Source organism: Oncorhynchus mykiss, chromosome 22 (assembly GCF_057628025.1).
Source record: "Oncorhynchus mykiss isolate SJ-2025 chromosome 22, ASM5762802v1, whole genome shotgun sequence".
In the NCBI taxonomy this organism is placed as follows: domain Eukaryota; kingdom Metazoa; phylum Chordata; class Actinopteri; order Salmoniformes; family Salmonidae; genus Oncorhynchus; species Oncorhynchus mykiss.
In genome coordinates, this window is record NC_143043.1 from 14,254,685 (window position 1) to 14,277,304 (window position 22,620).

The 22,620-nt window shown below is 42.6% G+C and overlaps 3 protein-coding genes across 5 annotated transcripts; 1 reads left to right on the top strand and 2 right to left on the bottom strand.

Annotated features, from left to right (window-relative positions):
• Position 1: 1 nt before the first annotated feature.
• On the bottom strand, positions 2 to 11,399 carry ofd1 (OFD1 centriole and centriolar satellite protein). The gene is made up of 22 exons (XM_021578925.3): positions 11,090 to 11,399; positions 10,806 to 11,006; positions 10,178 to 10,246; positions 10,061 to 10,088; positions 9,864 to 9,971; positions 9,640 to 9,776; positions 9,371 to 9,544; positions 9,116 to 9,222; positions 8,894 to 9,013; positions 7,709 to 7,782; positions 7,515 to 7,606; positions 6,428 to 6,617; positions 5,269 to 5,399; positions 4,832 to 4,943; positions 3,538 to 4,305; positions 3,024 to 3,186; positions 2,841 to 2,938; positions 1,375 to 1,500; positions 982 to 1,139; positions 685 to 870; positions 489 to 562; positions 2 to 260 (listed from the first exon to the last, which is right to left on the bottom strand). The coding sequence occupies exons 1-22, from the start codon at positions 11,183 to 11,185 to the stop codon at positions 221 to 223; spliced, it is 3,252 nt and encodes a 1,083-aa protein (XP_021434600.3). The 5' UTR covers positions 11,186 to 11,399; the 3' UTR covers positions 2 to 220.
• On the top strand, positions 11,154 to 16,811 carry LOC110501392 (trafficking protein particle complex subunit 2). Its single transcript, XM_090215566.1, has 5 exons — positions 11,154 to 11,634; positions 11,886 to 12,002; positions 12,221 to 12,365; positions 15,237 to 15,324; positions 15,414 to 16,811. Exons 1-5 carry the CDS (start codon positions 11,532 to 11,534, stop codon positions 15,510 to 15,512), a joined length of 552 nt encoding a protein of 183 aa, XP_090071692.1. The 5' UTR covers positions 11,154 to 11,531; the 3' UTR covers positions 15,513 to 16,811.
• A 278-nt stretch (positions 16,812 to 17,089) lies between these two features.
• Positions 17,090 to 20,995, bottom strand: LOC110501393 (ras-related protein Rab-9A). 3 transcript variants are annotated; one of them, XM_021578931.3, is made up of 4 exons: positions 20,464 to 20,995; positions 19,867 to 19,951; positions 19,721 to 19,750; positions 17,090 to 19,618 (listed from the first exon to the last, which is right to left on the bottom strand). In XM_021578931.3, the coding sequence occupies exon 4, from the start codon at positions 19,572 to 19,574 to the stop codon at positions 18,969 to 18,971; it is 606 nt and encodes a 201-aa protein (XP_021434606.1). In that variant the 5' UTR covers positions 19,575 to 19,618; positions 19,721 to 19,750; positions 19,867 to 19,951; positions 20,464 to 20,995; the 3' UTR covers positions 17,090 to 18,968. The 3 variants fall into 3 exon arrangements, with proteins under 3 accessions (XP_021434606.1, XP_021434605.1, XP_021434607.1); XM_021578930.3 differs by having other exon boundaries at positions 19,867 to 20,001; positions 20,464 to 20,889; XM_021578932.3 differs by having other exon boundaries at positions 19,867 to 19,915; positions 20,464 to 20,855.
• Between the last annotated feature and the right edge of the window lie 1,625 nt (positions 20,996 to 22,620).

Sequence of the window (22,620 nt, forward strand, 5' to 3'; positions counted from 1 at the left end):
CTCAATTATGTACTGTATTTATTTTCCATGTCAAATGGGCGTAGAACCTAATGTCATGGTACACACGATAAGTCACTTTGAGGCACTGTGTGATTTATAAATCGAAGGTTTATTCGTGTCAATGAACCAAGACTGACATTTAAACAACTTAAACATCTAAAAACAACAAAGTAAAACGTACAGCGGTATTGTACCTTTCACACTCACACTCTGTGACACCTCACCAGAACTCATCTGCATCTTCATGTGAGAAAGCAACGCTAAAGAGGAATAGAATAATGGTTTATTAACAGTAGTCTATGGATAGGATTGAAAAACACATGTTCTTGAGAAATTGGTCTAAAAATCAAACGACTGGCATGTCAGAGGAGAGGAGGTCCTTTCTTGTGAAGTGAGTCAGGGAACCTCACTGGCAGTCTCTCTGCCATATCTAAAATCCGCCCCGCTCTTCTCCTCTCTCACAAGCACTGTGAAATGTTTAGACTTACCTATCATCTTTCTCATCAGACAAACTCTTGGCCTCGGGGCTCCTGTGTTCTGGCTCCTCTCTCCCAGCAGGGATCTAAAAAAAACAACACAAATTCAAACACTACGCTGGATACACTCGCCTGCTGCTTCCGTTCCACAAGAAAAACGGGGCTTCGCACTTCAGAGGACAGAAAAGTGTGTGAGACTGTGTTGCACCTGTACATGCGGACTCCGTCTTTGCTCCATGATCATCTTCAGGTACTTCTGGAGTGGATCTTTGTCCGAGGACGGGGCTTTCTCCTCAGGCTCTTCTGCCTCCTTCAGTTCTTCCTGCCCTCTTCTCTCCTCCTTCTCTTCATCTCCCCCCACCTCCTCTCCATACTGCTGCACTTCTTCCAATAGCTTAGAAACAGATAGGTCTATCCATCAATGCTAAAGTCAATCCATCAATGTTAAGGTCATTATAGAAGGAGGTGAATGTGTCAATGCAACAGCCTAGAAGTTAATCCCCACCCTTTCTTTCTCCAATCTCTCCAGTTCTCTCAGCTCCTTCTCCTGGGCTTCCTCCTTTTCCCGCTGTCGTTTTTCTTCTCTCTCTCTCCTCTCTCGCTCCCACCTCAGCTCCTCTTCTTCCTCCTGTCTGGCAGGTTCATCCAGCGTTTGTTGAACTTCTACAAATCAAAGTGGGTTCACTTGAGTTAAAAGAATGTGCGGAATCGGTGCTTCCTGCACAGTGGTTTTAAAAACGGGGCTACCGTATTGCAGTATAGTGGTAAGCTATCAAACATCAGGTTGGATAAAACATGGGCAGAGTATGACCATTGCATTGTGGGTGGGGTGACGGATCAGTTAGTCTAAAAGTTGGGTGTGCTCTTCTAGGGAGAGGGGATGTGCTCCCTTACTCACCCCCCCGCAGCTGAGCCTCTGTGAGGTCCCAAGGGGCCCGAGACGGGGGGACAGTCAGGGGCCCGTCAAGGGCCTCCTCCTCATTGCCCGCCGTGTCCAGGAGCAGCTCTGGAATGTGGCTGGGCTCTAGAGGAGGGGGGGGGGGGGGGTAGAGAGAAAGAAAGTCACAATGAGGCCCTTTATGCTCAGGCCAGGAGGACCAACACAGAATACATAATCAGCTGCCCTTCATCCTTACCATTGTGCCAGGCCAGCGAGAGGCCACTCTGGAGGCCAGTCACACATTAAAAAGCAGCCGTAACTGATTTAGCAGTAGGTGTTGTCGTTACAGTGATTTACAGTGATTTGACCTGTGTAAATATATGGAAAGAGTCATTCCTGATTAAGGCCACCTTAAACTGATATGTATTACTAGATGTCTAGCAGTCATTCTAAATGGGATTCCCCAGTAAAAGTATGGGACTGAATGCGACACATTGGGTTAGGAGGGACATTTGGTATGGGCAGAAATATGGCATACTGTATGGCCCATACCCTCTGTTAGCTGGTACTGATTCAGCACTGAGAGTCATAGGTGAAACATGCCTGGATTGGCAAACACTCCCAAATCTAATATGGATCAGTCAATCGGCTACATCAGACGCAGAAAACCTTGGATGCATCATTGATAATGAAATAGGTGAATATTTCAATGCCACTGGTCAACAACACAAACCAATATCCCAACACCATTCCTGCAGTGCTGAAGGTGTTTGCTCTCCCCCCTTGCCCCTCCCAAGGTATGATTCCAGTATTACAGCATTACAGTGGAGAAACGCACAGGTGCTGTATGTTTAGGAAGCAAAGCATGCTGGGAGCACAGAGGGCTGCGTCATCTCTGCCTGGCGTCCTATAGAGAAGGCTTCTGCCATCTCAGATATCTCCAAGCCACAGCAGTTATTAATAGACCGACTACAGTATGGCGAACTGCCGACCACGGATTAAGGTGACATTTGAACCGCAGTTCGATGGTTACGGTCAAGAGAGATTATACCGTGGAATGTAATAATACGACTGGAAACAGACACATCCATCACAATCCGGCTTGGTGTTATAGTGCTTGGTATTTTACAAGGTAGAATGGAAAGGCTGACTGATTATGAAGTAAATCCCACTAGTTAAGGGCGACAATGTAGAATAAAATGCACGTAGCAGCACATAGTCGACATAATGTGAATTGAAGTACATTGGGCGTCGTCAGTAGTGGAAATCATCATGGAAACTAACCGCCATATTGAAGAAAGAGAGACGGAGGAGTCATTTTGGTCCCATTTCAAGTACATATTAAAACAATACAGAACACCCCCCCCCCCCCCCTCACAGTACCCCAGGAATATACCTTGCACCTGTTGTGTCATCTGCTGCATCTTTAAAAACAAGACGGACACCAACACAACATAACGAAACTGATCTGGGAATAAGAGTACCTGGCAAAGGCTCTGTGAGATCTTCAATGGTTATCTTCTCAGGCTGAGGGGAAGACTCTGACTCGGAACTGGAGAAGATTTGCTGTACCTGTGGTGGACTACAGACAAACAAACAACTGTACAACTGAACTGATCGTAGTATATTGTTATAATGCCGATCATGTGCTGAACCCCCGGTGCTACCTGCATTGGCCTCGTGCAGTGCTCCTGAGCTGAGGGCTGCGAGGTGGGGAGAGATCTGAGGTAAAGTCCCCTGAGCACGCTACCTCTCCAAGGGGCAGGGGGAGGGGGGAGAGCTGCCTCTCAGGAGACAGCACAGGAAACGCCACAGACGATACCTCAGCCTCTGAGAATGAGAGGGGGAGCAACTGTTAGTTAGAAAATGCAGCAAACAACAGAAGATACAGCTTCAGCACTGTCACTGTCATATGGGGTTTCAAAATGCTTGAAGTGGAAGGGCTCAAAGGGGGGGAAATATGGAGATGACAAGATGTCGACTAAAACTCAGAATACAATGGTATGGACGGACTCAATGACTCACAAGTTATGAATGGGATATAAAATACTAACTATACACCAAGACAAGCATTGTTTCGAGCAATGATAGTAAATTATTTCCAAAACACATTTACTGCGCTTGGGATATTAAATCCATTTGAAGTGAAACAACCCAATAAAACAGATTGCACGCTCCTACCTTCCACAGGCTCTGTGTGAAGCTGGCTCCTGGAGAGGGAGAGGGGTGTGGAAGACAGGCGCCTGTGGGGAGAGGAGGTGCCTTCCAGGGGGTGTCTGTCTCCTGAAAACCGGGCCTCACTGAAGTCCAGAGACTGGAAGTCCCTTCCGCTCCCTGGACCAGGGTACTGATCCTGGGACGGGTCTTCAGCGAAGGTCACTCTGGGTTGGGGAGAGGCGGGGGCTCTGGTACGCTGGGGAGGGGGTTGTTGTTGAGGCGAGAGAGGTCTGTGGGAGACTTGTGGATGCTGGGGTGAGTGGGGGCAAGGTTGGGGGGGGACTTGTTGTCTTTGGGGCGAGTGAGGGCGTTGGTGAGAGATATGTTGCCTCTGAGTTGAGTGAGGGCGGGGTGATACCGGTGCTCGTTGGGGTGAGAGGCATCGCGGGGGCAGCATGTGAGACACAGTGGCGTGCACCGCCCTCTGCTGGTAGTTCCTGTAAGCTTCCTCCAGTGTCTCCGCCTCCTTCTCCAGCTCTCTGATCCTGGCCTTGGCCCCGGCCACCAGCTCAGCGTCAGAGTCTGGGGAGCTGCTCCGCCCCCAGCGAGACCTGCGCCCTTGAGAGGGCATCACACCTGCTTCACACACGTCATCATAACCAGCCACCCAGGCTCTCAGGACACCTCTGTCCACATAGATATCAGGGGGCACTAGTTTATCAGGATTGAGCTCCAGCACTGAGCGGTCCACTAGGGAGGGCTTAGGGTTACGCAGGACCTCGTTCTCTAGAGCTGCCCACCGCAATCACACAGAACACACGAAATCAAGAGATCGAAGGGGGGGAAGAAATGGGGAGAGAAAGAGGAGAAGATGAGGGCAAAGACAAAATACCAACCACTTTAAGGTGATAAGATGGAGAAAGTGATTTGTAGACTGATCTCAGAGAAGGCTAAGGGTGCATGTCAATATCATGAAGTGGGTTCCTCTCCTCGCCTCCATTCCTTTATCTGCACTGATCTGAGAACAGAGATTAAGCGAAAGTAGTGTATCGAAAGCCTACTGTAGGACTTGCTTTCACCTGTTCAACTTTTGAAGATCAGAGCAGGTGAAGGAACAGGAATGAAGAGAGTCAGGAAAGGCCACCATTGAGATGCAGACTACTATACAAGCTAAGCTACACAAGCTAGGCTTCATGCAAAATACAGAGATGTGAAGCAGAGCTAGATAAAGGAACTACAATATGCACACATGATTCAGTGTGACTAGCCATGTCTAAAAAATAAAATAAGCCACAGGGACCATGCACAGACAGTGTACCTAGTTGTGTTTGTCGGAGCTGCATCTTGATGTCCTCTGCATGGGTGGTCATCCACTGAGTCCTCTCCTCACAATCTATGAGCTGGGCCTTCAACTGGGCACAGCGCTCCACCTGGTATACACAGGTACAGTCAACAAGGGGTTAATACAGACAGAGAACACCTCCAACAGGTGAACAGAGCCAACAAGGGGTTATAGACAGAGAAGAAGAGTATCCAACAGGTGGACAGAGCCAACAAGGGGTTACAGACAGAGAAGAAGACCTTGCAACAGGTGCAAGATGACATGCAGGCTCCCAATTGGACCGGAACTCATATGTAAGGCCTAACCATAAGCACAAAGAACTAAACGTCAGGCCAGATGTGTGTTAAAGAGAAGAAGTCTCTCTATTCTCCACATTATTTCCCACACTATCAGAGAAGCATTGTGTCACTGACCTCATTGTGGAGCTGGGCCTGCAGCACCTGTCTGTGGCTATCAAACTCCTCCTCTGACAGCCTCCTGGCACTCTCCAGCCTCCTCAGCTCCGTCTGCAGCGCCAGCTGCTCCACCGACGGCCTGCCCAGATCTATGGGGAGACAATCGGCTAGGAGAGTCACAACATCCCGGCAAACAGCTTACACATTAGAGCACTCATTGTACAGTATATCCAACTACCAATCTTTAACTTTTCAATTAAGGACAAGTTATAATGGGCTTAGGTTAAGTACTTTTCTTAAGATCACTGTGACAATGCCCCAGAAATGTCAAGAGAGATTTTGTGGCAAAAACGTTAACTTCTGATTTACACCTGACATTATGTGATACGCTCCAGTTAATCTCCTCAGCTAGCTACAGTATATTGGTTTGGCTGAGATGGTGCTGGGAGGTTGACATTATCGAGCACATGGTACTAGCCTAACTCGGTGGTTAATGAAGCCTACTGTTAGTGAGGAAGAGAGCGGCCCATTGGTCCCCCATCCACCCTTCTCCTCTGACAGGAAGAACATTGTGTCCCTCAGAGAGGGATGAAGCATTGGCCCTCTGCCCTCTGTCCCTCCTCCTCCGCAGTCGCCTGGACTCTCCACCCCCACATCCCCCCTGCTTTCACTTCACAGAGCCGTCTGTAAAGCCACAAACACTGCAGAGAGGGTCCCGCATTGACAGTCATCTAGAGCACATCCAAAAAGACTGTGCCACGGTGCCAAGACCAGCCGGGCAGAGTAGACTGAATACTTCCCACTAGAGTCTATACAGACTCCACACAGTCAAACCACAAAGCCTTTGAATGCCTCAAAAATGACATACTGTATCCTCTCTGGGTTGGAAAAGAATTTCATGCATTATTTGTATATTTCTCAACACATTCCGTTTGACCAGAAAATAGAGAGCATCTTTAAACTAGGTAACCTCTGAACTAACGACAGTGAAAAAAACAAACGTTTCCCTCTTAGAGAAAAGGACTAGTCAAAGAGAGAGAGATGCTAGAGGCTAAAACGGAAGCAAAAAGGGGAAGGAAAATTTCACTGGTTCCCCACACGCCCAGACTGAGCCCACCAATGCAAAACTGAAAGAAGGCAGTAGCATATCTCATATGGTAAGGCCACCATTCCTCACCTGCCCGTAGGCGCTGGTTCTCCTCCTGAGCTTCCTCCAGCTGTTTCATCAGCAGCCTGAGCTGGGCCTGCTGCTCCACCCTCTCTCGCCTCAGGGTGGGGTAGTCATTCATGGTCTCCAGCCTCTCTCTCAGCAGCTCATTCTGCTGTGTTAGCAGAGAGTACTGAGACTGGGACGTGTCCAGCTCCATCTAAATTACAGAGAGTAGCATGCGTACAGTTAGGGCCGAATCAGTATGTGAAAATGTTATGTCTGTGTATCTCATAGTACAGTGCCATGCAAAAGTACTCATCCCCCTTGGAGTTTTTCCTATTAAGTTGCATTACAACCTGTAATTTAAATAGATTTTTATTTGGATTTCATGTAATTGAAACACAAAATAGTCCAAATTGGTGAAGTGAAATGGAAAAAAAATTACTTGTTTAAGCAGTACATTCCACAGAGCTGGGCTTTACGGAAGAGTGTCCAGAAAAAAGTCATTCCTTAAAAGAAAAAAACAAGCAAACACGTTTGGGGTTCGCCAAAAGGCATATGGGAGACTCCCCAAACATATGGAATATACTCTGTTCAGATGAGACTAAAATTGAGCTTTTTGGCAAGGAAAACGCTATGTCTGGCACAAACCCAACACCTCTGATCACCCCGAGAATTACATCCCCACAGTGAAGCATGGTGGTGGCAGCATCATTATGCCGTGGGGATGTTTTTCATCGGCAGGGCCTGGGAAACTGGGCAGAATTGAAGGAATGAAGGAAGGCGTTAAATACAGGGAAATTCTTGAGGGAAACATGTTTCAGTCTTCCAGAGATTTGAGACTGGGACGGAGTTTCACCTTCCAGCAGGACAATGACCCTACGCATACTACTAAAGCAACACCCGAGTGGTTTAAGGGGAAACATTTAAATGTGGTGGAATGGCATAGTCAAAGCCCAGACCTCAATCCAATTGAGAATCTGTGATATGACTTAAAGATTGATGTACGCCTTGTCAGGTAGGGGGGTTTGAACTTGCAACCTTCCAGTTACTAGTCCAACGCTCTAACCACTAGGCTACCCTGCCTTATAGTGTTATTGGTTGCCAAGTTTACCTGCAATCGTCTCAACTCAGCACAAGCTCTGCTGTGTTCCTCTAGCTTGGCATCGATTGCAGCCGACTCCTTCTGCATACGAATAGTCTCCACTGAGAGAAAATGAATGTGTGATAAGACATTTGTATAAAATGATACAAAGCACAACAGTTAATACATTGTTTATAAAGACGGCCTACAGGAAAAATACAGACCTTTGTTTCTTTTTTCATTCTCTGTGAGTTTTTCAGTCCTTTTGGTGTACTCTTCATTTAACTCAAGCTGATATCTGATAGCCAGAGAGAAATATCAAATAATCACAAATTATTTATACAAGGTAAGCATTGACATAAACAGCATGGAATAATGACTGACAGTAACATAAATGTCATATGCCTACATATTAGTAATATAAGACAGCAATGTAATAAACTGGGTGGTTCGAGCCCTGAATCCTGATTGGCTGACAGCCATGATATATTTAAGCATTAAGGCCCGAGGAGGTGTGGTATATGGCCAAAATACCACGGCTAAGGGCTGTTCTTATGCACGACGCAACGCAGAGTGCCTTGACACAGTCCTTAGCCGGGGTTGTGATATATGGCCAATATACCAAACCTAAGGGCTGTGTCCAGGCACTCCGCAATGTATCGTGCCCAAGAACAGCCCTTAGCCGTGGTATATTGGCCATATACACCACACCTCCTCTGGCCTTATTGCTTAAATATAGCGTAACGGTAACATAATCGTTTCTTGAAGTGATGCACTGCTTAGCTTACATCAAACTTCTTATACTTAGACTGTAACTATCCCAAAACCATGACATGATAGCACATTATGATACTGGCACTGTGTAGATGCTCTATTCAAGAAGCCATGCATCTGGACTGCTTGTTATACAGCCTCTGTGACCAGTACTCCTGCATGTTACACTAATGCTAACTGACAGCTGGCAATACCAGCCAGATTTACGATCTAAAAATAAATACTGTGTGGTTTTGGGTTTAAGAGGTGATAGATGTGGGGAGTCAAACTTATTAGCATTCAAAGCTACTTAGCCCAATTTTCAAGGCAGTACAATACACTGTATGGTATCATCCCTGCAATCCCTTTTATCAACTGAATCAGAAGGTGAATTAATTGTCTCTGATGAACTGGATCCAAGCACACAGTACATGAACAAAATATGCATAGAGGATATGAAAGTGAATGTCAGAGTATACATATTTTTGCTCTACACAAGAGTGCCACCTTCTGGATGCAGAGAGAAGTAATGGAATGATGGCTTCTGTGCTGGGAGGTGAAGGGAAATCAAACAGATAGAGCAAGTAACGATCATCTTAAAAAAAAGTACAGAACAGTCCAAGTAGGATACATTTAGCAAAATGCCATCATAACACCTTGAAAGCTCATTCTTCAGCTTTTGGTCATAGGTGTCCTCCGTCATCTTCACTGCAAGCTCTCTTCTTCTCAGCAGCTCCTCCATGGTCTTGGTCTTGTCTTCCTGTATTTTGCAAGTCCTGTGGTGAATAAGCATTCGGTGAGTAACATGCTAAACCAACCCTGATAACCCCAGTATGACAATGATTCAGCATGAGTATGGCAATATGACTTCATCTTACTTTTCAAAAGCCTCCATCCTTAACCTCAGCTCAGCTTCTCTATTCCGCACGGTTTCTATCTCTTTCAACACAGCTTGTCTTTGCATATAGACGTCTTTTTCCTCAATCTGAAAAACACAAATGAAATACAAAGTAATGCGTAACATCACATAAGCACACAACACCCGAATGCAAAAAGTTTAAGAAAATAGAACGACCCAAGTAAAACATGAATTGGCCACTGACTCGATGATTGGAGAACAGAGAATCAACTACCTCTTGTTGTTTCTGTAATCGATCGATGGCATTCTTCTCCCTATTGATCAATGCCCCCGACTTCATCTCATAAGTCCTCTCCATGTCCTGCCTCAGCTGCAAAATCTCTTTGCGAGATTTGTCTTTTTCCTCCATCTTCACTTTGGAAATTTCCACATCTTTATAATGTTGCAGCTGCAGAAGCAAAAAGCACCATGTTTCTCAATGCAAACATTTCCAACACTAGAACATCAGAATGCATAAAGAGGCGAAGAGAAATAGAGTCATACCTTTGCATTCATTTCGGCTTGAACCTGTGCTTCAACTTCTGTTCGATATGCAGCAAGCTTCGATTCATAGGACACCCACTTGTCCCCTTTGTAGCGGAGAGCTTCATACTCCTCATCGATCATTTTCATCTTGTCAACTGCACACACAAAAGGTTATTAAAATGTAACGTAAACGCAGTATTTTACTATAATACTGGGTCAACTTGAGAGTGCTTCGTGCTTACCAAGAGATTCTCTATAAGCTGGCGTACTGGTGGTCTGAGTATCAGCATCACGCCGTTCTCCATGCAGATGACAGTCTGTTAATTCTATTAAGAGCCTCATCAGGAAACCTGGAAGAAACATCAATAAGGGCCATGCCAGGATGCTTAAGCTGACAAGAGGGGGCTTGGCATATGAAAGTAAACATCACACAACATACCCTTATTCTCTTTCTGTGTACTTGATGCCTGTTGAAAAATATACAAATAACCATCATTCACATCATTAGGTACAAATTATATCATTTTGTATAATTTTACCAAGATGATGTGATTACCAGAGATTTGTAAAGTGGTGACCGCGGGCTGATTTTCATAAGTTGAAGAAGGTCCCTTGAAGTGAAAATCTGGCAGGGTGTAGATGAGAGCATAGTCAACAAAAGAGTATTATGTAGCTGAGAGTTCAGAACAAGCAAAGCTGACCACACATTACTGGAGTGGGGTCATTCAGAGCTTCAACATAATACAATGAATTGTACAGGACCAAACATAAGGTATGTGTGTAGTGATAGTTGCATATCAGGATCTTATCATTTTGACAATATATCAATATTATATTTGCTCTAGTTGGCTGTACCTGCACCAAAACGTGCAGAGCTTGTTCTTCTTTTAAAATAGGGAATCAATTTGTTGTCAGCTCTTTTATTTCCATGACAGAACAAAACCTTTTTTTCCATGGCTCTCTCTTGTCCCTCTGCAGCAGACATATCATGAGCAATATTTTTGGAACATCGAATCGCAATAGAATCACATTACTGAATCACAATACATAAAGAATCGTGAGAATTGCAATACATATGGTATCAGCATCGAAGTATCGTGATAATATCGTATCGTTGATGTCCCTGGAAATTCCCAGCCCTAGTACTGTGTTACTGCTCCAAAGCATAAGTGCAACGCGCTCACCTTATCTTTGCCCATGCCACATTCAGGGTAGAACACAGACAGGGTGTACTCATACCCAGAGTTCCTCAAATGATCTGCCACCAGACTGTTAGAAGCGGTGACCAGGACAGAGTCTGACTTCATAGGGACTGGCCTGGGAACAGTTTCTCCACTCAAGATGGGGTGCTTCAATTCATGGATCAACTGATTACGAAGCTGCGTCTAGAACAAGGAAATAACGTCTGACAAAGGGGGAAACAATGGTCTTTGGTAGTAAAATACTAAATACTAATGTAAATACTTACTTTAAGTGTGTCAAGCACTCCTCGATTCTTAAAGGTTTGGTAAAGCCTCTTTCTCAGCTCATCTGGGGATAAAGCCTCCTCCTTGGCAACAGACATGTTGTCTTCAATTGGGGAACAGAGGATCAATCAACGAATAATTGCTAGCTGATTTTTCTTGCTGGAGACAAGTACCAAATTCTCTGTAACGCGACTAACATGTATATAGCTAGAGTTTATGGCACGTATTTCAACGTATTCTGGTTTAAATGACCTGCTTAGTGACCAACGGCGTCCTCTCCAAGTGCCCACAGCTTTGAATTCAACGTTATCGTTTTAGTTCCGGTCGCACAGTTATGATGCATCAATTATGTCTTTGAAATCAGAAATAAAAACAAATACATTAGTCAACTAGCAGATATATTACTACATATGCATACATCAAATGTAATATAAGATGTGAAAAATGACTAAATCCCTTTTCATTGCAAATGTATTTTATATTCAACTTTTCAAGTCGTTATCAAACAGCGACGGTATTACGGAAAAGAAAGGCTCGTTTTTAACAGGTAAATTCACATTTGATTTATCATATTAAAACCATTGCTTTGGAGGTAAATGCACGTACCTATGGGATCTTTATGAAAATTAAGACTTGTCGTTTGCTTCAATGTGTTTAGCTTGACGATAATCACGTATTTGCAGCACGCTAGCTACATTAACGTTAGCTACAAGCTAACTTAGATAGCTAGTTAAGGATTTAAGTCCAGTGTCCATATTACTACTATCCAATAATGTGTATATATTTCTGTTCACACAGAAAATTGCAGATTGCTGGAAAGAAACATGTCTGGGAGTTTCTATTTTGTCATGGTTGGGCATCATGATAATCCTGTCTTTGAAATGGAATTCTTGCCTGCTGGTAAAGCTGAGTCAAAGGAATGTATCGTTATGATTTACTCAACATAATATATATATTTATATGTGTGTAGTACATACATGCATGTATACACGTGTATATGTGTGTTCCTGATAACTGTCTAAAGGGGCAGCTAGCCTATATAACTATGTGTTGCGATATTGGTCCACATCCAGTAAAAAGAAGAGGATACTGTAATGCCCACTCAATTACCATTCTGTCTCTTATATGTAAACAGGATGACCACCGGCATCTGAACCAGTTCATTGCGCATGCAGCCCTCGACTTGGTGGATGAAAACATGTGGCTGTCTAACAACATGTACCTGAAAACTGTGGACAAGTTCAACGAGTGGTTCGTCTCTGCCTTTGTCACTGCAGGACATATCTTTTTCTAGCTTTTACCGAATACCTACAGGTACAGTTGAAGTCGGAAGTTTACATACACTTAGGTTGGAGTCATTAAAACTTGTTTTTCAACCACTCCACAAATTTCTTGTTAACAAACTATAGTTTTGGCAAGTCGGTTAGGACATCTACTTTGTGCATGACACAGGTCATTTTTCCAACAATTGTTTACAGACAGATTATTTCACTTCCAGAGGGTCAAAAGTTTACATACACTAAGTTGACTGTGCCTTTAAACAGCTTGGAACATTACAGATAATGATGTCATGGCTTTAGAAGCTTCTGATAGGCTAATTAACATAATTTGAGTCAATTGGAGGTGTACCTGGGGATGTATTTCAAGGCCTTACCTTCAAACTCAGTGCCTCTTTGCTTGACATCATGGGGAATTTTTTTTAAATCAGCCAAGACGTCAGAAAAAGATTGTAAAAGTCTGGTTCATGCTTGGGAGCAATTTCCAAACGTCTGAAGGTACCACGGTCATCTGTATAAACAATAGTACGCAAGTATAAACACCATGGGACCACGCAGCCGTCATACTGCTCAGGAAGGAGACTCATTCTGTCTCCTAGAGATGAACATACTTTGGTGCGAAAAGTGCAAATCATTCCCAGAACAATAGCAAAGGACCTTGTGAAGATGCTGGAGGAAACGGGTACAAAAGTATCTATAGCCACAGTTAAACAGGTCCTATATCGACATAACCTGAAGGGCAGCTCAGCAATGAAGAAGCCACTGCTCCAGAACCGCCATTAAAAAAGCCAGACTATGGTTTGCAACTGCACATGGGGACAATTATTTTTATTTTTTTTAGAAATATCCTCTGTTCTGATGAAACAAAAATAGAACTGTTTGGCCATAATGACCATCGTTATGTTTGGAGGAAAAAGGGTGAGGCTTGTAAGCCGAAGAACACCATCCCAACCATGAAGCACGAGGGTGGCAGCATCATGTTGTGGGGGTGCTTTGCTGCAGGAGGGACTGGTGCACTTCACAAAATAGATGGCATCATGAGGAATGAAAATTATGTGGCTATATTGAAGCAACATCTCAAGACATCAGTTAAAGTTAAGCTAAGTTAAAGCTTAGTCACAAATTTGTCTTCCAAATGGACAATGACCCCAAGCATACTTCCAAAGTTGTGGGAAAATGACTTAATGACAACAAAGTCAAGGTATTGGAGTGGCCATCACAAAGCCCTGACCTCAATCCTATAGAAGATTTGTGGGCAGGACTGAAAAAGGGTGTGTGAGCAAGGAGGCCTACAACACTGACTCAGTTACACCAGCTCTGTCAGGAGGAATGGGCCAAAATTCACCCAATTTATTATGGGAAGCTTGTGGGAGGCTACCTGGAACGTTTGACCCAAGTTAAACAATTTAAAGGCAATGCTACCAAATACTAATTGAGTGTATGTAAACTTCTGACCCACTGGGAATGTGATAAGATAAATAAAAGCTGAAATAAATTATCTCTACTATTATTCTGACATTTCACATTCTTACAATAAAGTGATGATCCTAACTGACCTAAGACAGGGAATTTTTACTAGGATTAAATGTCAGGAATTGTGAAAAACTGAGTTCAAATATATTTGGCTATGGTGTGTGTGAACTTCCGACTTCAACTGTAAGTAAGTAACCTTGTCTGAGCCAGAACAGTCCATAGTGCAGGAGCATATTTCCTGTTTCTGCAGCTTGATTCAACAGCTACAATTCAAATCTACATAGGATGCTAGTCTATCACAGGGACATACTCCCAATATTGAGTGCCAGGCAGAGAACCATTGGGTCCTGTTTTTTTGTCTTTGGGATCTGGTAATGAATGGTGTGGCTGTTGAGGAGACTTAATTACTTGGTGTTACCTTAGATTGTAAACTGTCATGGTCACAACATATTGATTCAATGGTTGTAAAGATAGGGAGCGGTCTGTCTGTGATAAAGAGATGTTCTGCTTTTTTGACACCACACTCTGCAAAGCAGGTCCTGTATGCTCTAGTTTAATCTTATCTTGATTATTGTTCAGTCATATGGTCAAGTACTGCAAAGAAAGACTGCAGCTGGCCCAGAACAGAGTGGCACGTCCTGCTCTTCATTGTGATCTGAGGGTGAATATCAATAGTATGCATGCCAGTTTCTCTTGGCTAAGAGTTGAGGAAAAACTGACTGCATCGTTTCTTGTTTTTATAAGAAATATTAATGTGTTGTTCATTCCAAATAGTTTGCATAGTCAACTTACACACTGCACTGACACACACACTTACCCCATCAGACATGCCACCTGGAGTCTTTTCATAGTCCCCAGGTCCAGAACAATTTCAAGCAAACATACAGTATTATACGGAGACATTATTGCATGGAGCTCCCTTCCATCTCATATAGAGAACAGCAAACCTGGTTTAAAAAATAAAGCAACACCTCACGTCACAATGCCTTTCCCCCATTTGACCTACTTTTTGTGTGTATGTACGGACATGTATATGTAACTGAGAGATGCACACACACACTACATGTTAAAATACTTTACATACATTTAAAAAAATATTGTGTGTAATGTATTTTTCGCTATGTGTCGGACCCCAGTAAGACTAGCTGTCGCCATTGGCATCGGCTAATGGGGATCGTAATAAAATCAAGATTTGACTGGGGATTGAACCCACAACCTACAAATTTCATGGCAGACACCAACCACAAATCCACAGAGACCTATGTAGCCCTCTGGAAACATTGCAACAAAACATAAATATTATGTCTACAGTGTTGAATTCAACAAATCATCATTGTTACAAAGGGCTCAGACAAATATTTAGGGTGTGTGTTCCATAATTCCCTTAACCATCTCCATCACATATGAGATTCATCATGCTTCATGATGTACGACAAGAAGACGGAATCAAAAACTTCTTCAATGACGTGTATGATTTATACATTAAGGTGAGTTATCCTTCCTATATACAGTATTTTCATGTATAATTCATATTCTGATGATTTATTATTGTTCATTATTCTGTGCTTTTTTCCAGTTTGCAATGAATCCTTTCTATGAAACCAATGCTCCAATCCGGTCGACGGCATTTGACAGGAAAGTGCAGTTCCTTGGAAAGAAGCACCTCTTGAGCTGATGAACTAACCTGAACAACATGGTTGTGTAGCTTTTTTTAATGTCTTCATTGTGTGCAGTTTCCAGTTGAAATATGTTTTAAGACATATACATAATTTACAAATAATTTGTATATGATCACCTGTTGTATGTCTTATAATTTCAGTATGTATTACTGATACTTTCCAACCACTGTATAAAAGCTATTGTAAGCATGGAACATTGTTGCATATAGAACTATGCAAACTATAATGGTAGTCATTACATTACATAGTCATTACATAGTCATTACAATAATGGAATAATGGTTTGGGCCAGGTCCCTTAGTTCCAGAGAAGATAAATCTTAATGCTACAGCATACAATGACATTCTAGACAATTCTGTGCTTCCAACTTTGTGGCAACAGTTTGGGATAGGCCATTTCCTGTTTCATCATGACCAACTCCATATTAATGACCATGATTTTGGAACGAGATGTTCGACGATCAGGTGTTCACCTACTTTCGGTAATGTAGTGTATGTGTGAGTGTCACCAGAATTTTGTTTCCAAGTTTGATAATAATGACAAGGTTTGTATGAGGTTTTCTGAACTTGAATGAGCTTGTTAAACACTAGCCCATTCAAAAGACGGTAATGTTAAATATTCACAAAGCTGTCTGCCGCCTTAGGGGAATTCTCTGGCGCTGCCCAAATGCTCTGTGCAAATGCAACTATGCCCTGCACACAATAGTTTTGGAAACATTTGCTACCATACTTTCATATAAGCGATAAATAATTTTTCAAACACAAAACACACTTAACGTACGCAGTTCAGGAAAGTTGCACCCGGCTGTATTTTGTGGAACACTCGAAATCTGGAGTGCCATGTGCCGTAGCCGGCTGCAACTTTGCTAAACTGCGCAGAGTAAGTGTACTTTTTTGTATTTGCAAGATTCTTTCTTGCTTGTATGAAAGTTAAGTTCCAAAGGTTTCCAAAAACGCATTGCAAGTGAGGCGTATTTGCGTTTAAACAGAGCGTCTGGATTGTAGTTCACATGGAGGCAGCTGTGGTCCGTACCATTGGCTGAGAAGCCAAAAGGGTAGCCAACTGTAAGCTGGTTATACACCCCCTTGGGTTCTTGAGAGCTAGTTAAATCGATGTAAATGTGGCTAAGTTTACACAGGTAGCCCATTTCTGATGAGATCTCCTCTGATTGGTCAAAAGACCCATTGTTGGCAGAATATCAGAATTAGGCTGGCCTAAGCCATTCATTCCTGAGGTTTGTGAAATGCTCTGACTCACTGTCCTGTTTCTCTGATTAAATACTATCATTAACATAATTTGGGGATTTCCTCAGGTGATCTTGTTCCAAAATAATTCACCTGTATACATGTTTGTGCCGTACAAAGTAATGTTGATTCACCAATCACTTTCTGCTAAACTGAAATCGCATGACAATTGACTGAGGGAATGGTCTGCCTGTAATGGGTCCTTTATGAATGCAACAATCACACCAAACATTTCTCAATGACTTCCTGCTGAAGTCTTACTCTGATATCAAGTGTTTGTTTTCATAATTTGTAGGGTTTTTTCATAGTGGGGAAGAAATACAAACATGTTTTCAGGGGAAATTATTCCATCATGGAGAGTTTATTCAAATAACATTTTCCATTCCAATAATTCTGGACAACACTGCTGTAGCTAAATAATATGAAAGTGTTCTCAGCACTCTACCTGAATTAGATGAAATATCAATGAGGAAATTGTGATAATGGACAATACTGTAAAATCAATAACGGTTGAAATCCAAAGTCTTAGTATCAAAACTATACTAGCAAGGAAGAAAATGAAATTGAGCTCCATAAATGTAAATAAAATGCATGTAAGATTAGATGTCCATAGAAAAACTGGCAGTGGGTTTTGCTGATGACATGACGGTGGTAGGCCTGATAACTGACGATGATGAGACTGCCTATAAAGAGGTCAGTGACCTGGTACTATGGTGCCAGCACAAAAACCTCTCCTCCAATGTCAGAAAGACAAAGGATCTGATCGTGGACTACAGGAAACGGAGGGCTGAGCACGCCCCCATCCACATCGACGGGGCTGTAGTGGAGTGGTTCGAGAGCTTCAAGTTCTTTGGTGTCCACATCACTAAGGAATGAACATGGTCCACACACACCAACACCGGTGTGTGTGGTGAAAGCACACGCATTCCCCTCAAGAGGCTGAAAATATTTGGCATGGGCCTTCAGTTCTACAGCTGCACTAACTCTTGACTCATTATATACAGTGCTGCTAATGTTTGATCTATCCTGTTGCCTAGTCACTTTACCCCTACCTGTATGTACATATCTACCTTGTACCCCTGCAAATCGACTCAGTACTGGTACCCCGTGTATATAGCCAAGTTATTGTTACTCAGATTTAATCAGCATTGTTAGGAACTTAACTTTCACTGTTTACAAAGCATGTGACAAATACAATTTGATTTGAGGTACATACAGCATATTACCTTGTTCAATCATATCCACCTAATTATCACCCATCTTAATTACAATTATCCAAGATATTGGATCACTGAAATTCTGGTATGATAAAAAAATATATATATATATATATATATATATATATATATCTTTACAAACTATAAGTGGTAGTGAGCATAAAATGTCATGCAGTACATACACACAGGATACCAACAACTATTTATTGAACATTCCTCATCTCTTATCCTTCTGTGCAGGTGTTAAACATGTAATCCATTACATAATGATACCTCATTAATTACGGTATGTTGAGAACAAATATTGCAAGGCCAGCAAGTTGTATAGAATTCTCAGCACCTATAATAAACAGTAAGAAATCATAAGCCTTCATTTCTGCTTACATTTCTCCCTCTACAATAAAGTAGTGACAGTAAACCTTGATCTTAATCAAATAAAAATACTGCATAAATTAATCTAGCAACATTTGTTGTTATAAATATGAATATATTCTAATCCCATTCAGGTCAGTTGATTAAAGTGACTTGCTTTTAAAGTATCACATTTGGGGTCATATCTCTGGATAAGGTCCTGAATACAATTTGAATGCAATCAAATATATTTTCACTGGTAAGGCAGCACATTGGTTTCAGTCACAGTGTAAGAAACCCTTTCTACAACAAAATAAAAAAAGGAACTTAGTGTGTAACAAGATTTGGAAATTAAACTTTATAAATATATTTCTGGCAACCACATTGTTGTAATATAAGACTATATAATTCAAATACGGTACAGATTGAAATTATAATGCATTTCTTGGAATCTGACAAATAACACCATTCTTCAGTACCCTCTTCACATCAATGAGTCCAGAGACCAACAAGCCCAGTGGATTATCATCCACAGACACTAACCAGTGCTTGCACATGCTATTTGAGAGAGCATGAGTGTTGATAAGCCTGTGTGTCTTCCTAGCTCCAGTTCTTTATAAGTTGTAGGCCCTACATTATATCAACAGCAGGAAGCACTGGAGCGGGGCTTTCTGTGGAGGTTAACTGTGTCTGTGGGGATGAGGTGGTCTGCCCTCTCCTCCATGGCTAGCACATTCCGCACTGCCTCCTCAAAGGCTATAGCTACGTTGGTGGAATCCTTGGCACTGGTCTCATAGTAAGGGTGATTGCCGTTATCCCGACACCACTGTTGAGCATCCTCAGCAGACACCTGCCTCTCCGTCACATCCACCTTGTTCCCCAGCACCACGAAGGGGAACTTCTCGGGCTCCTTGACGTCAGCGTAGTAGATGAACTCCTTCTTCCAGTTGGCCAGGTTGTGGAAGCTCTGGTTGTCATCCACGCTGAAGGTGAGCAGGCAACAGTCGGAGCCGCGGTAGAAGGGAGTCCGGAGGCTGCGGAAACGCTCCTGTCCAGCCGTGTCCCAGATCTGCATGGTGACCAGACGGCTGTCCACTTCCAGGTCCTTGTTGAGGAACTCCACGCCAATGGTGTGGAAGAGGTGTGTGTCAAACTTGTTGGTGACGTAGCGGTTCATGAGGGAGCTCTTCCCCACTCCTCCGTCTCCCAGCAGGATGACTTTCAGCAGGGATGACTTGGCGGTCATGGCTCTTAAACGGCACGTGGACTCTTCCTCTGGAGAATAGGAATCTGGAGGACAGTAATGTGTAACTAACAACTGTAGCACAATAGCCTTCAAGTTTCTCAAACCTGTTTTTCCACCTAAAAAGTATGTCTAGGAGCTAGACTTACCTTTACTGCTCAGTGTAGATATTTTGAAACCTATGGAAAACACTTGAATGTTATCACTTTATCTTACAACAATTAAACACTAGTCAAATCACACAAATAGGGAGAAGTGAAATGTGGTTAACCTTCACCAAAGAGACTTGACTTACCCGTGAATTATTGAAGCCTCCCTCGGTCTCAGCTGGCCCGGATCACGTGCTACAGACAATGGCCGGGGTTCTTAGTCACGTGTGTCTGTTTCGTGTGGGTCATTATAATGTGAAGCATAGTCAACATTCAAACAGCTGGAATGAAATATTTAGCAAGCAATGTGTTGACTGAACCTTCAAGTATAGCTACGTAACATAAACATTCAGTACAGTGACTGCACAGCTGTCTGTATTACCAGCCTTTTTACAAAACATACCGACACATAGTTCAACTGACATGTCATAGCTACTGTTTGCTAACAGTAGTTATTAAATTGCTAGCTAATGTTAGTTAGTGTTGTATAACTAACGTTAGCTAAATAGCTAGGTAATTATGACACGGAAGAAGAATGAAAAAAATCACGGTGAAATATTGTTTGTAACGAACTTAAAATAAAATAGGGCGCAACGCCTTCACAACAGGCTGAAGTTGGATGACAATCAATATTGAGCTAGCTTTGTTATGCTAAGTAGCCTAGCTACTATAGCTATTAAGCATGCTGAAAACGATTTAGCAAACGTTAGCTAGCTAAACCTTCAGACACTTAATTACCTTACCGTTGGCAAGTTTTGAAGAACACATCCAAGGACTGTGATAGTTAAAAGCTTTTTTTCAAGCTGTCAATCGTTTGGCTTCAATAGGAGTTAGCTAACGTTTACTGGCTGGCTCAACACTGATGGCGGACTAGCCTCTGTTTCCACTCATGTGACCCAAGAAGTCTCGAACTTTTTACAGTACTGTTAAATGTTTTCGTGTCCCATCACTCAGTTCACAATAGCAGATTATTTATAATAAAAAGCCATTTTAAACAAATGCAACTGTACTGGTGACTGTTTTAGCCATAGAGATTGATAGAGGACTCATCTTTGTATCTGTGCTATTATAGCATCTGTGCCAGTATTGAGGCTATCTCCATGTTAAAGTAGTACATATTTTTTTATGACTGGCTGATCCTTCCTGGTGACCCAGTTGGACATGACTCCAACAGGGTCACCAGGTGGGATCAGCCAATAAAGTTGGAAGTCCCACCCAGTTGGCTACATTAAATGGTGGAAGCCCTCAATGCTAGGGGCCAGGGTTCCTGTTATTAAGAAGCACAGTTTCAGGGGCTACAGTTTTGCTTAGGTACTGCAGTTTAACTGACACCCGGCCCAGAAAAACGATTGCTATACACTCCCCCATAGAGAAATCAGATTAGAATATTCCTAATAAGACACTTTAGTCATCACCTTTTTTCACAATACAACCATTGAATTATTAAAATAATTGTTGCGAAGGCCGACAATGATAAATGTTTTTTCATCCAATGTTTACCATGTTTTTAGGTGACGTGATGTCATTGTCACTGTTCGCACTGCTCCCTGTTCGCACTGAGTGCTACCCGGATATAGACTGTCCATGAATCAGTGTTTGCAAACGTGAGTAGATTACCTTGAAAACAACGGTCAGACATCTTGAACGCAGTCTCCAGTTCTTATTATACCAATGGTGTTGTCCATGCTAAAATTGCCTTTTGGCCACTAGAGGCCTCTATCATTTTCTATGGTTTTAGCCAGTAAATAGCTAGCTAGCTGCAGTACTCAATCAACACCACTTCTGATACTTTCAGGAACAGAGCCACCAGAGGGCGATACACACACGGTAGACAGGACTAGACCAGTACCAAAATCAAGCTACTTTTCCCATAACTTTTGACCAGAGGACAGACAGAGTTAAAGATTTAGCATTAGCCTGGTAAATTGGTTACGATTATTTATGATTTCTAACATTGTAGGCCCATATTTTACACAGTCTGTCAGCTGATTGGATGTCTTTAGTAGGCCTAATATTTTCATGGTGTTGTCTATTAAAGAGTAAAAACTGGCCAATTAAAGATCATTTTTCTTTTGCGATGTCTATGGAACACATTCCACTATATCGGTGGTTGCCAACCAGAGGACCCGTAGGGATACTTGAGAAGACTCATGAGACAGACCATAGGTCTACTGAATATAGGCCTATTGGTAAAATGCACACAAGGTATTTCAGGGGTACTCCAGGCAGAGCAAAATCCAGTTGGTGGTACAGTAACTGAAAAAGGTTTGGTATTACTGCCCCTAAGGCTTTTCCACTACTCCCCCACTAATTTGTTTTAAGTGAACATGTGTTGCTTTCTGTGAGAATGAGTTTGGCAAACAGCGTTTCTCTAGCAGTAGTGCTGAGTGATTAAAGTCCCATGATAGTAGTGACTGCAAATGACTGCTTATTAACTATTATTTATTCACATTACTTTACATTAATAAAATATTTCAGTTGTTGTTTATGTTACATTAGTTTTATTTGACGACTTCATTATTTAATTCCAAGTCATCTCTGTCACGTCATGGGGCTCCCGAGTGGCGCAGTGGTCTAATGCACTGCATCGCAGTGTTAGAGGCGTCACTACAGACCCTGGTTTGAATCCAGGGTGTATCACATCCTGCCTTGATTGGGAGTCCCAATCATAGCTGGTTGTATTAGAGGCGTCACTACAGACCCTGGTTTGAATCCAGGGTGTATCACATCCTGCCTTGATTGGGAGTCCCAATCATAGCTGGTTGTGATACACCCTGGATTCAAACCAGGGTCTGTAGTGACGCCTCTAACACTGAGATGCACTGAGAGGCAGTATCACAACCAGCTATGATTGGGACTCCCAATCAAGGCAGGATGTGATACACCCTGGATTCAAACCA

Coding starts and splice junctions, on each gene's coding strand:
- LOC110501393 (XM_021578931.3), bottom strand. CDS start 19,574: ATGACCGCCAAGTCATCCCTGCTGAAAGTCATCCTGCTGGGAGACGGA.
- LOC110501392 (XM_090215566.1), top strand. CDS start 11,532: ATGACTAAATCCCTTTTCATTGCAAATGTATTTTATATTCAACTTTTC. Junction 11,635..11,885: donor GAAAGGCTCGTTTTTAACAG/GTAAATTCACAT, acceptor CTGTTCACACAG/AAAATTGCAGATTGCTGGAA. Junction 12,003..12,220: donor TGCTGGTAAAGCTGAGTCAA/AGGAATGTATCG, acceptor TTATATGTAAAC/AGGATGACCACCGGCATCTG.
- ofd1 (XM_021578925.3), bottom strand. CDS start 11,185: ATGTCTGTTGCCAAGGAGGAGGCTTTATCCCCAGATGAGCTGAGAAAG. Junction 7,783..8,893: donor CTGAAGAATGAGCTTTCAAG/GTGTTATGATGG, acceptor TCTGGCTATCAG/ATATCAGCTTGAGTTAAATG. Junction 7,607..7,708: donor GAATGAAAAAAGAAACAAAG/GTCTGTATTTTT, acceptor ATTTTCTCTCAG/TGGAGACTATTCGTATGCAG.